Raw genomic sequence first — 13,044 nt, 5'->3', positions numbered from 1 at the left:
ACATGTAGTCATTTGACTGAAGTCCATATTTTGTTCACACTCCTTTCATTTTCCCTAGACTCCTATTTCTTGGATTCCACCCCAGCCTCCACACTGAGTTACCATGTCACATTGTCACATGTTCTCCGTCTCCTTTGGACTGTCTCATCTCAGGCTTGTTTTAGATGACCTTGACAGTTTTGAGGTGTGCTTAGTGCTTGTCTTAGTCAGGGTTTCTATTCCTGCACAAAGCATCGTGACCGAGAAGCAAGTTGGGGAGGAAAGGGTTTATTCAGCTTACACTTCCACATTGCTGTTCATCAGTGAAGGAAGTCAGGACAGGAACTCACACAGGGCAGGAACTTGGAGGCAAGAGTTGATGCAGAGGCCATGGATGGGTGCTACTTACTAGATTACTTCACCTGGCTTGCTCAGCTTGCTTTCTTATAGAACCTAGGACTACCAGCACTACCCACAATGGGTGCCCCCACCCTTGCTCACTAATTGAGAAAATGCCTTACAGCTGGATTTCATGGAGGCATTTCGTTAAGGGAGGGAGGCTCCTTTCTCTGCGATAACTCCAGCTTGTGTCAAGTTGACACACAAAACCGCTCAGTACAGTGCTTCTCAACTGAGATTCATCCGATGCCTTTCTCATTATTACAGTGAGGCTATGAGTCTGAGGGGATCAAAATCACAGAGGTAAAGGACCATTTTCACCACAGCTTAACAAGGGTCCATTCTTCCGATGTGACTTATCTCTGTCGACATTTACCGTGACGAAGGCAATGTCTGTTGGGTACCCACATCGTAAAACTTCTCTTTCTCCTCCTCTTTCCATATGGTTCTCCTCAGAAGGAGGCACTGTGCGTATCCTCCACTTCAGGAACAGCCAAGCATCCCCTCCTGAAGATAGAATAAAGCCTGATTTTGACCTCAGTGTCATTTCTCGCATCTTACAGAGCTTTCATTAGATTTTACTTCAGCTCTAAGCTACCAGCCCATTTGTCTCTTCTCCCTCAAAGGGGCTGTATATAGTCCGACACCTTTATCCTCTCCTGAACCTTCTCCATTTTGGCTTTCATATCTCACTGGTCCTGTTGCCTTTCCTCCCTAGCATGGAAGAGTGCAGTGTCCATTTCCCAGGCTTCATATTCTCTGACACAATGGTTGTCCTTTTCTCCACAACACACTCTGTGTTTTTAGAACTGCATGCTGGTCTTCTTTTCCTCCCTTTGTTACAGACGGTCCTTATCTCTTAGGGTCTCTTAGGGTGCCTCTGGACTCAATCCATGGCCCACTCTCTACTGAAGTCTATTCAGATGTCACTGACTCCCAACTGTCTACCCTAGGTCTTCGTTAAATGTTGGCTCCACCCCTCTGTTCACCTACTTGATAGATGCCTTTAAATTAACACTCAAAATATGTCTCTCCTCCCCTCCCCAAGCGTTCCCATTTTAATGAATAGCAAACTCCACTTATTTAGGCCAAAAGATTAATATTTTGTAACGTCTCAGTTTTCCCCCTCCAACCACATCCTGTCTCCGAGCAACTGATATGTTGGTCTTCGCCTTTTTGATCTGTCTAATAATATAACCATTTGCCACAGCCACCACAGCCACTGTCACCCAAACCGACATCACAGTTTTACCTGGATCAGGCAGGTGTCTCCTGGATCAGATTCCTTTGCCCTTCTCAGCTCCCTTTTCAAAACAGCAGTCAGTGGGCCTTTTACATGTGCAACTAATGCTACTTCAGTCATAACCCTGATAATAACCAATCCTGCTTTGCCACACCTCTTTCCCACGCTGGTCTTTTTTACAGCACTTATGTAAGTTTGCTCTATGCTAACTTGGAAAATCTCGAGCAGGTGACAGGACATTTCTAGCACTGTCTTTGTGGAACCTAGTAAAGATTTTACCTAGTAAAGATTTTAGATGTTTAAAAAATGATCCGTTGACTCATTATGTAACACAGGACATAAACGCTTTGTTCCAGCTCTATTGTTAATGTTGAGAGAGACAGTCTGAAATAAGACAAATTGAAAATACAAAACAAACAAGCAAACCCACCAAAACAGTTGCCTTGCCTGGGGTGTGTTGCTTAGACTCTGTGATGTTATGACAAAGTACTTGAGCAAAATAACCTAAGGCAAGAAAATGTTTTTGGCTCACGAGCTCAGAGGTTTCAGGCTATCACAGCAGGGCAGTGGTTCTTAACCCCTTTGGGCTTCGGTCGCCAAAAACCATAGGAAAACACATAGGTTTACATTATGATTCATAACAGTATTAAATTTACAGCTATGAAATAGCAAAGAAAATAATTTTATGGTTGGGGCTTACTGCAACATAAGGAACTGTATTCAAGGGTTGCAGCACTAGGGAAACTAAGAACCACTACGGTTGGGTGTGTCGGATCCAGGCAGTTCAGCTCAGGGCTATCTAGAAGTAGAGTGAGAGGCAATGTCTGTTTTCAGCCCTTTATTCTGTCCAGGTCCAGGCTGTGTGGTGGTACTGTTTACACAGTCTGAGTCCCCTCATAGTTAATGCTCTCTGGAAACATACTTTCAGACAGTTTAGAGGACCTGTTGGTCCCCTAAGGCACTTCCCAATCCAATCACGTTGCAGTCAAGAATGGCCATTGACATGAAGCCTATTTCTATATGGACAGTGAACAAGAGTTTGCTGTATGGGACCTTGCTCTGTACACCAGGCTGGCCTCAAACTCAGAGATCCTCCTGCTTCTGCCTTATGAGTGCTGAGGATAAAGGCGTGTGCCACATTGCCCTGATGATGTTACTGAGACTCTAAATTTCAAGCTGACTGGCTGATGTTGAAGGTGGCTCCTTCTCCTGTTAGCACCCAAGGGCGGCTACCTTCAAGTCCTTATGTGGGTGTAGCAAAACCTACAGATGGAGAGACATTTGTGATAGTGACACTTATCTGCACCAATCCTGCTCAGGTACAAAATAAAAGGTGCACATGTGCTTATGTGCAGATAAGTGTTATTTCTTACAAAATGGATACATTCGTATTGACACTGTCTGGTACAGACATGCATAGGTAAATTACACACTGGATTTTGTTTTTATTGTTTGGGGATTTAAAAATACTCTTTATCATAAAGGACTTGCTGTTCTTGCTGTTGCCGAAACCAAACCTATTTCTTTGTGTGTTTTGTAGAAAACCTGAAAGGAAGCCTTGTGTTTTCCCATTAGGTTACCTAACAACAAACAGCAAGATCACTATCTTAACTTCCTAGGGTTTTGGCATGTGGTTGCATGCAAATACAGATATTGCGAACTGGGGTGTGTTGCGTTATTCTAAAAACCCCCCTCCAGACATATTTGCATATGGAGACATGATTTCTGTAACTGAATTCCCCAGTGGTTAGCACTATCTAGACAATTCTGTCTGCTCAAAACAGCCTGCAAGTGACCTCCGTGCATCTAATAATAGTCTTGTAATAATTTGTCTCCTCCAGGTAAACAGATCTCTCATCTTCTCAGGCCACCCTTTTGATTTATATTGTGCCCAGGTGCCTGTCAATAAGATTTGCCTTCTGTATTAGTCAGGGTTCTCTAGAGTCACAGAACTTAAGGAATGTCTCTGTAGATTAAGGGAAATTACCAGAATGATTTACAGTCTGCAGTCTAGCTAAGCCAACAATGGACAGCTGTGAAGGGGAAGGCCAAGAGTCTAGTCACTACCTGCTCAGTCCCACGAGGCTAGGTGTTTCCACTGGCCTTCTGTATAAGCTGGAATCCTGAGGGAGTAGGTTCCAGCAGACGTGCTGGCAAGGAAGTACAAGCAGGCAGAGATAAAGAACGCCTTCTTCTTCCACTGTCCTTATGTAGGCCTCTAGCAGAAGGTATGGCCCAGATTAAAGGTATATGCAACCACTCCTGGACCTAAACTGTTCTTTACTTGGAATTTGCTCTGTCTCAGGCTGGCCTTGAACTCACTGATCTGTTTGTCTCCGTCTCTTGGGATTAAAAGTTGGTACTACCTTGTTAGGGCCTAAGCTTTTCATGGGCATTATCCTTCAAAAATCCGGATCAAAAGCCCGTGTCTTCCAGATTCTCAAGGTCCGGATCACAAGTGTGCCTTCTATTTCTGGATTGTAGTTCATTCCAGATACATCTGGGAATAGCTGCCACACCTTCCAAGACGATGCTTTTCAACAACTACAGCCCATTTTTCTTACTTTCTATTTTTAACTTAGAGTGTTCTTTAACAGCACAATTAAGCCTTGGGAACTTTCCTCTTTAATTTATGAAGCAATAAAGTCCTGTATTCTGGAAGAGAGGAGGAAGTATTGGGAGAAAGTAGGAGTGCAGAATGTAGCTAACTTACCAGGAATTTGCATTCCTGTCGCAACAAATCGGAGTTATTCTTTTATAGAATTGGATTTAAATGAATTTTACATTTTATGGTTGTGGATAATTTGTCTTTCTTTAGGGAAAAGCTATTAAGATTGCATCATGCATCACCAGTAAGAGAAAGAGAAAACATATTTAATTTCTAGTCCTGGAAGGCATCCATGCATGCAGGCAGGCAGTATTGATTCTAACAGCATTGCCAGTCTCTTACCAAGAACTTGTATAGAAAAGAAAGAAAGAAAGAAAGAAAGAAAGAAAGAAAGAAAGAAAGAAAGAAAGAAAGAGAAAAAAAGAAAAAAACAAGAAAGAAAAAAAAAGCTCTCTGCCTAATCTAGCTTTACTTACACTCTGCCCAGCTCACTGTTGGGTAGCTGAAACGGCCAGCTTACTGGGTGCCTGGTCACTCACGCCCCAGCTGAGTCTCAGAAACATACTTTAAGGAAGGGTTGCTTGGCAGCTGTGGTTTCTCAGGCAAATGGCAGGAGGGGAGAGCCTGGGGTCATGCCCTGCTGCCCTTTTAAAACGGAAATCCAGCAGTTAAAAAAAAAAGAGAGAGAGAGGAAGGGAAATGAGGAATGGAATTTAGGAAAAGCTGATGTCTCTGGGCTTTGGGAAGTTAACAGGTTTCCTCTGTAAGTTGTTTCTTTGCTATTCTAAGAATTGTGAACATTAACATCACGCTTAGTCTCTGTGTGTAAAGCTGAAGCTACCCACTGTGCTACTTTCCAGACGTTTGAGGTCGGTCTCATTGCTGGTGTGATAAAGTCTCAAATTCTTGCGCCTGTACTCAGGGTTTCTGTCTGACATGTGGCAAATGTGAATTGAACGTCGGTACTGGGCGTGTGACATACTAAGGAAACAAACACTTTTCCTGGGCTGCTTCTCTCTGAACCCAAGTTCTAAGTGTTCCCTTCTCTTTACTCAGCACTTCCTCCTTTCTTTATCAAGTTTCCTTCCCCGTAGACCTTTTCTTCTCCCTCAGTCTGAGTAAACCTTGCCCTGGCTGCTCCTGCTTTGTGGCTGACTGAGGTCTAGCCTTTCCCCTCCCTTCCCTGACAGCAGTGGCTCAAGGGAGGGTCTTCCTTTCTCTGTCCCCATGAAATTATGCCCCGATGCCGGGTCCCAAAGATGTAAAGCACGAGGGAACTGACCTTATTTATTTAAAAAACACAAAACCTGTCGTGAGTTATAGAAATAATATTATTAATTTGTCTGGTGCATTATGCCCAATAGTCTGAAAATAGTAATAATTACAAAATTAACTTTCTAATGGCTGGAGAAAAATCCCATACACTGGAAACACTTTCCTCGGAGTGTTCCTCTTGAAAGTAGGAAGTTTTCTAAAGACTAGAAGTAGTTCACTTTAGGGTTTTGTTGTTGTTATTTTTGTTGTTGTTGTTGTTATTTTCATTGATTTTTCTTGTTCAGTGTTAGGTTCTTATCCCAGGGTCTTGACCATGGTAATTGCTCTACTACTGACCAACTTCAAAAGACTTTGGGGACTTTGAAGTCAGTGCTCATTACAATCTTAAAAGCTGACAGAGAAAGCGCAACCAAACTGTGTAGACATTTTAGCTAGGTAGATTGAAATGATATTTACACACAAGCAGTTTGAAATTATTCATAGTCCGTGACTCACTGAAGTCGCCCTGTGTGCTAATGACAGAGCCACCACTAAACACTCATGTTCCTGTGAAAACCCAAGGGTACACAGTCATGCTCCATTTTGATGGGAGACTATTGTCCCTAGAAGTTGGGAACAATGTGTAGAGTTTACAATTGATTCGTCATGTTTTCAAATGAAAATTCCCCAGGACAACATCTGCTGGCTAATACCTCCTTAAGAATGAGCCCCTAATTAGAAATATTGCTTTGAACTAAGTCAGGGTTCCTGAAACCCCTGTATAGAGAACCATCCCTGGTGTCCCCATCTTTATTTAGGGACATGTCTCCATGCTCCATTCCTACTCCGTGCCTGCAGTTACTATAATAAATTGCACAATGAAGACATGAACAAGTGCTCAAGTGACAGTAATTTGCTCTTAGAGCTTGTCGAGATAGCTAAATAAACTATTGAGAAAAACTACGCTTTAACCAAAAGGACAGATAAGTTTGATGTAGGAGGAATAGCAGTAGCCACCTCTATGTAAACGTCATGGCTCCTGCAGGAGGACCTAATTGAGGACTGCCTGAGAGACCAAGGATTGCTGACTTAGACAATGCCAGCCAATGGGAAACTGCTGTTTAGAAGAGATGTTTTCTTGGGACCAGTGGGGCATGGGTGGAGGGTATTAAAGGAGCTGGCAGCTGTGTTCAGATGAGCTTACTGGGGTGTTTCTCACCTGCTTCCAGAGTCTGTGTCGTTGACTCTGAGCCACCTCACTTCCATCCCCCAAGGTCAGGTAGGGTCAGGCAGCAAGTAGTCCAGGGCATGGGCAACAGTTTGAGAAAGAGACAATTCACCCATCAGTTTCTTTATGTAAGATAGCATTGTAGTTGTCTATAAAATACACAGTCTTGTCATATGCTTTACACTTGTTTTTAGATTATTAATAATATGTAAGTCAAGATAAATAAGTAAATAGTCACGTTGTATTATTTAGGGAAAGTAGTAAGAACACAGCAGAGCATATTTAATGCTGACTTGTGTTGTAGAGTTAGGGATCGAATCCAGGGCTTTGGCAAGGCAGGCAGACACCACCACTGCTTTATGTCCCCAGCTCCTGGTATAATTAATTTTTTTATATGAGAATTTCATAATGCATATGATGTGTCTTCTTCTTATGAAATCATTCCTAATTTCCTCCCTTCCAATTTTCCCCTACCCTTCCCATCTCAATCCCCTCCAAACTTCGTGTGATCTTATTACTCAACTTGATGAGTGACCTTATTGAGGCCAGTGTGTAGTTGGGTGAAGGGCCATCTGCTGGTGGCTTGGGCGGGAGGGCAGGGAAGGTGTGTGCATGCTTCCCAGCCCCCATCAGTCTTCCATACCTCCTTAGCTAGATGTGGAACTTTGCAAGCTCCTCCCCTATCCCTGTTGGGATTTTGTTTGGCTTGATCTTGTACAAGACTTGTGCATGCAGTTACAGCCACTCTGAATTCTTATGTTCAACTACCTTGTTGTGTTTGGAAAATAGCGTTTCACTATAGTTATGGGCTAAGTCTGGCTTTTACAATTTTTCCCTTCTTCTGTGAAGATCCCTGAACCCTGGGGGGGGGAGGGGAGGGATGTGATATAAATGTCAATTTTAGGGCCAATCAATTTCTATTCTCTGCATGTTGACCAGTTGAGTGTCGCTGTGTTGTTACTCAACATCTTCTGGAGAAATAGGCTTCTCTGATAGGGGCTGAGAGATGCACTAATCTATGGGTATAAAAATAAGAGGAAATTTATAATACAAGGGAAATTTATAATATTTATTTAGCAGAATAATAGCATTAGGTTCTTTCCTAGGGTTTGTAGCTTGCCCAGCTGTAGGGTTCTTGGTTCTGAATGGTACCAGGCATGAATTCTGTCTTGTGGAGTGGATATTAATCCAATCAGAAAGTGGTTATTTATTCCTCTAACTTTCTCATTACTCTTGAACTAGTGGGTGTATCTTGTCAGCCCACACTTGCTACTGTAGGTCACAGGGTTCCAGGTGGGTAAGCCTGTTATTGCTAGTCTGGAAGTAAGTGGCACAGCATCTCCCAGCACTAGGAAAGCTAGCCAGTCGGAATGAAACCTCCAGATGATCACCAGATAATGACTTCTCATGTTTTATGACTCAAGTATGTGATGTAACAGCAATAGAGAGTCTTGCTATGAACTTTTTGACATAGTTTTTAAAAGTATTTTTATATTAACCTAGTTGAATTCCTGGGTACAGAGCTCACAGACAAGAAGAGCCAACAGTATATTAAAATAGTATTACTGCCTCTTGCCAAAGTTTTGCCTTAAAGATCTCCCCCCCTCTTTTTTTTTCCTGTAAGAGTCATACAGCTAAAACATATATTTGATATCTGTAATTCTGGCCTGTCTGTAAGGCACCAACCCTTACAAATCATGAGGGATGCAAACATTTTCAAGACCTGAAAGAAGAAAGATGAAGACATTTCAACTCAGTGACTTCAGCCATTGGGGTGTATATATATTGTGTTGTGTATATATTGTGTTGTATATATATTGTGTTGTGTATATATTGGGTTGTATATATTTTTCCTTACAGACTACTCATGCCTCCAAGTTGAATGTCTCGCTTACCTGTCCACGTAATATGTAATCACCAAAGCTGACACTATTGTTCACTCTATTGTAAAACAAGACATCACTTAAGTGACAAGAAGATTCAAGGTGCACTTTTGTGTGTATTAGTCAGGATAGACTATGCTGTGCTGCTGTAACAAGCACCACTGAAGCCTCAGTGGCTCAGCACAGCTTGACTGTGCTTTATCAGCTACCAAGGGGAGCCCTAAAGGTTCTGTACTCCATGTGCTGACCCAGCATGCCAAGTTGTGTCGATCCTGAGTCACCCCAAGTTGGCATGTGCTTGTACTGTGCCATGACTGGAATACAATCCTGGCCAATTGACTCTGGATCTTTGGCATTGGTAGAAATGACATTTGGGCATTCATAATCACACTAGGCAGTGATGTTCCGTCTTCAGCAATGGAGTGGAGAATTGGGAGCGTATTCGTGAGTACTGATGGTGTCTGCAAAGTCAATTTTGGCTCAAAGAACAGGGAGGAGTTGTGGTTTTGTATTCTCTGTCTCAACTTCATGGTTTTACTGAGAATATTAACAGGGCTATAAAGTCCCAGTAAATGTGGATGCTGGCAAAGTCCCATTGAAGTGGAACTGTGAGGGCAGAGGGTATCTATTAAATCAGAAACACCTGTCTTTTTAATATGATTTCAAACACTATACACGGAAAAAAAGGCAACTCCCTAAAAATTTAGCAGCCCTGAAACTGGTTTTAAACACAAGAAGGCTTCATAAGGTTTACTGTTGTTATCAGATCTGAGTCCCTGTTATCCTGGTAAAGAATTTCATCTGTCAGTGCTGTGCTCAAGGGTTTATTTCATATTTGAGTGTGGCAGAAGGAAAATGTGCTGAGTTCCAACAACCTGTCATCATAGTGTATCCAGAGGCCCACGATTATCCTCAGGTGTAACTGCCTTTCATCCACAGACCTATGTATAGGACCATAACTTTTATAGTCTTTCTTGGAGGAAAAGGCGTGGTGGTATAGTGCCATGAACATCTGCCATCTCCAAACACACCACTTATGTTAAAACTCAGCGGGACCGAGCTAACCTAGGCTATTAACCACCATAACAAGTAAGTTTTTTCCCTTCTGTCAGTTGCCTTCTCTCTTGTTTCTTTTCACTTTACAGTGCACTTAACATTGTGTAGTTGTGCAGTGAGGCGGCACAAATTTTCATTTGGTAAATCGTGTTAACTCGGGCACCATAAACTCCTGCAGAACTTTGGTACCGCTTTTAGAGGATCTATACAAGACGTTCTGTGAGTCAAGTGTACCATTTAGTGCAGTGAAATGCCTAGATTCCCACCAACACATCGCTCTGGTCCTACCCGGATCTTAGCTTTCAGTTACCCAAGTGTTCAGCACCAAAACAATATAGAACAAATATTTAAACAACCATTGCATAAGTATAAATTTAACGAAATTACAAATGAGTAATAATAGCAAAGAAGAGGTGAGGAAGAAAAAGAATTAACCTAAGCCGCTGGCTGGTAAGCAACACCTTAACTGGATGCTTTTCAGCCCAGGGCAGCAAGATCAATTGTACTTCAGTTTAGTTCCTGTATTTCTCACAAGGGTGTCTCAGCAACGTGGAAAGTACGTGATGGTTACAGTAAGGCCAAATAATAGAAATATTGTCAGTAACAGGAGCAAAGTTTCTTGCTGTTCAAGAATAAAGTTACAAACAAGGAACGACACGAAACCTGGTTTATATTCAAACCAGGGGTACCACAATAGACACTTAATTTGTAATGTGCCTGCACACAGGCTGAGAATATAGACATTGGGTCCGTGTGCATGAAAGCACTTGCCAGCTATACTTGCTGCTGAAGTCTGTCAGCACCATAGTCCTATCTAGCAAGTAGACCTTAGCTTTGGAACACCCTTTCTGGTAGAGAAAGCACAGTTCTTTGAGCAAGCGCTTAACCGCAGCCTGGCAGAAAGGGAAAAGAAACAAATGAGCTGTGAACATGATGCAGAGCGAGCAAATGAGGACGTGCTATAGACCTTGCCAGAAGACAGGAGACCCCCAGATAGACACAGCAAAACAGCTTTAACAACGACGACATAATGCTATTATTAGATTTTACCCTTCAGAATACAATGACCACGAGTCCATCCTGATATATAGGAAGAGTGGAGTGAATAAATAAAACTGCACACTTTGTTACAAAAATATTGTTAATGAATACAGAAGGAAAAGATCACCACTAAGCAAACATGTCATAGTAGTAATTGTGATAAATAAGAGATCCATTGAGCAGGAAAAAAAAAATCTGAGCAGTGTCTTCTGCATCATAGTTAAAAGGATAACTTGTAATGGAGAGACTTTGCAAGCAACACTGTAACAAAGTACTGCAGTAAGCAGGCCACTCTTACCACAGCCATGGACCTTGTACACTGAAGACACATGTCACCCATTGGCCTGAAGGACAAGGAGCCAAAGAGCAGAGTAGACTCAGAGGTGAAGAAATGCAATGCAGAAATGCTAGAACCAGAGAGGAGACAGCCCCACTAATGAGACAGCAGGCGGGGACTAGGGGGAGACTAAGTTCAGTTGTTACTAATTGTTACAAGTTTAACCTGATTAGCCCTGTGGATATGGGTGTCAGGGAAGGAGTATATAATACATTAGTTCCAAATAAAAGGTTACAATTCAAATGACATAAAATATTCAAGGTGATGACAAGACAAATCCCAAATATATGAATAAAAATAGTCTATTCTTGTCTTCTTTCTGTTGCAATTTCCACAGCGGAGCGACTTTCAAACAGCTGGCTGGATGTTCGTCATATTGAAAAATACGTAGACCAAGGTAAAAGTGGAACAAGAGAATTGCTGTGGTCCTGGGCACAGAAAAACAAGACCATCGGCGACCTTTTACAGGTTCTCCAAGAGATGGGGCATCAACGAGCTATCCATTTAATTGTGAACTATGGTAAGCATGTTCTGAAAACTGGCTCTTTATCCATCCATCCTATGGGGACTTATTGTCTCTAAACAGAAATAGTGCATGTCCCACATACACCGGCCTGCTTTGATGTCTGTCAGTGACCTGTTGCTTGAGAGTGTGACACTTTTTTCCTTCATCCCTTAACAATATGATACATTTCTTTCTAATTTTTATGGTTTTGTTTTTGAGACTGACCTGGAACTTGCTCTGTAGATTCTGCTGGCCTTGAACTCATAGATATCTGCCTGCTTCTCCCTCCTCAGTGCTGGGATTAAAGACATATCTCACTCCCCTGACAGCTATAGGACTCTTAACATTTCATTCAGCAACTAAAAGTATCAGCTTTTTCTCTAAAGCTCAGAATAAGAACCAAAATATTTAAATAAAATACATATAATATTATTTTCTAATTTGATTACAATATTAAAAGCTAGCAACGACATTGGATCTCCCAGTTATAGACAATAAAATAATTTGGTCTCCTCTGAATGTAAATGATACCTCCAGAATAAAGTTGTGATTCTCTTCTTTAGGCCATGTTTTTTAATTATGCCTTACTTACCTGCCATTCACTAAAGTTTGTCCTGTCTGTTTCTATTCATCCATGTTGCATTCATGCTGCAACTCAAGTGTGCCAGTCAGAGGATAGTTTCTAGGAGTTGGTTCTTTTGTTTCTGCTGCACTCCATATTTCAGGATAGCAAGTCTGTGAGCCAATAGGAGGACGATTCCCTTCTACTTTCATATAATCTGGGGGGGGGGGGGGGGAGAGGTGTGCATCTGCTCAGTTTCAGAGACTTCCTAATCCATCTGAGTTGTTTATTTCCTGCATCTTTGTGTTGTTGTTGTTTTGTTTTGTTCTTTGAAGACATACACTTTGTTTTTCAAGACACAGACTGTCTCATTGGTCTGGAGCTCAGGGATCTGTCTGTCTATCTCCTCCGTGTTGGTTGGGCTTTATCAATGTCTACATTGCTTGGCTATTTGGTTTTCTTGTTTGTTTTGGTTTTATTTTCATCATGTGGGGTCGGGAGATTGAGTTTAGATCCTCACACTTGCATAGAAAGCACCTCACCATCTGTGTGATCTCCCAAATCAGTGTTTTCTTGTTTTAGTTTTTAAACATCTTTGATAACAAACAAAATATACAGCTTTCTATGGGCTCCTCAAAGGAACCATTTTAAAGCTATCCTTTTCTGACAATAAAATGTTATCTTTTTTTTGTTTAATAACAAAGGGGTAATGAGATTTAGTGCTTGTACAGCTCCCATACTTGAAATGTTGCTTGTGGCAATACCTGGTTCAGGATGTGTGTTAGCTCTTTATCTAGTCTGGCTCTGCTGGCTAGAACTTTGGATGTAATAATGAGCAGACTTGGTTAGATGAAGCAGCCCTGCCCTGTTCTTGAACGGAAAACATTCTGTCTTATACCATTAAGTATGACCTTGACTATGTTTTTTTTTTCATAAATACCTTATATCA

General features: G+C 41.8%; 1 protein-coding gene across 2 annotated transcripts in view; it reads left to right on the top strand.

The window, feature by feature from the left end:
* The window catches only part of Irak3 (interleukin 1 receptor associated kinase 3), a 52,248-nt gene that overhangs the window by 5,208 nt on the left and 33,996 nt on the right, over positions 1-13,044 (top strand). For both annotated transcript variants that reach the window (XM_076920340.1, XM_076920339.1), the window contains exon 2: positions 11,366-11,548. In XM_076920340.1, the coding sequence (XP_076776455.1) occupies positions 11,366-11,548 (183 nt within the window). The remainder of the gene's footprint in view (positions 1-11,365; positions 11,549-13,044) is intronic.

The sequence above is a fragment of the Arvicanthis niloticus genome, chromosome 22 (assembly GCF_011762505.2).
Source record: "Arvicanthis niloticus isolate mArvNil1 chromosome 22, mArvNil1.pat.X, whole genome shotgun sequence".
Classification (NCBI taxonomy): domain Eukaryota; kingdom Metazoa; phylum Chordata; class Mammalia; order Rodentia; family Muridae; genus Arvicanthis; species Arvicanthis niloticus.
Note: the sequence above shows the minus strand (reverse complement) of the source record. Positions and strands in the feature narration are given on the sequence as shown.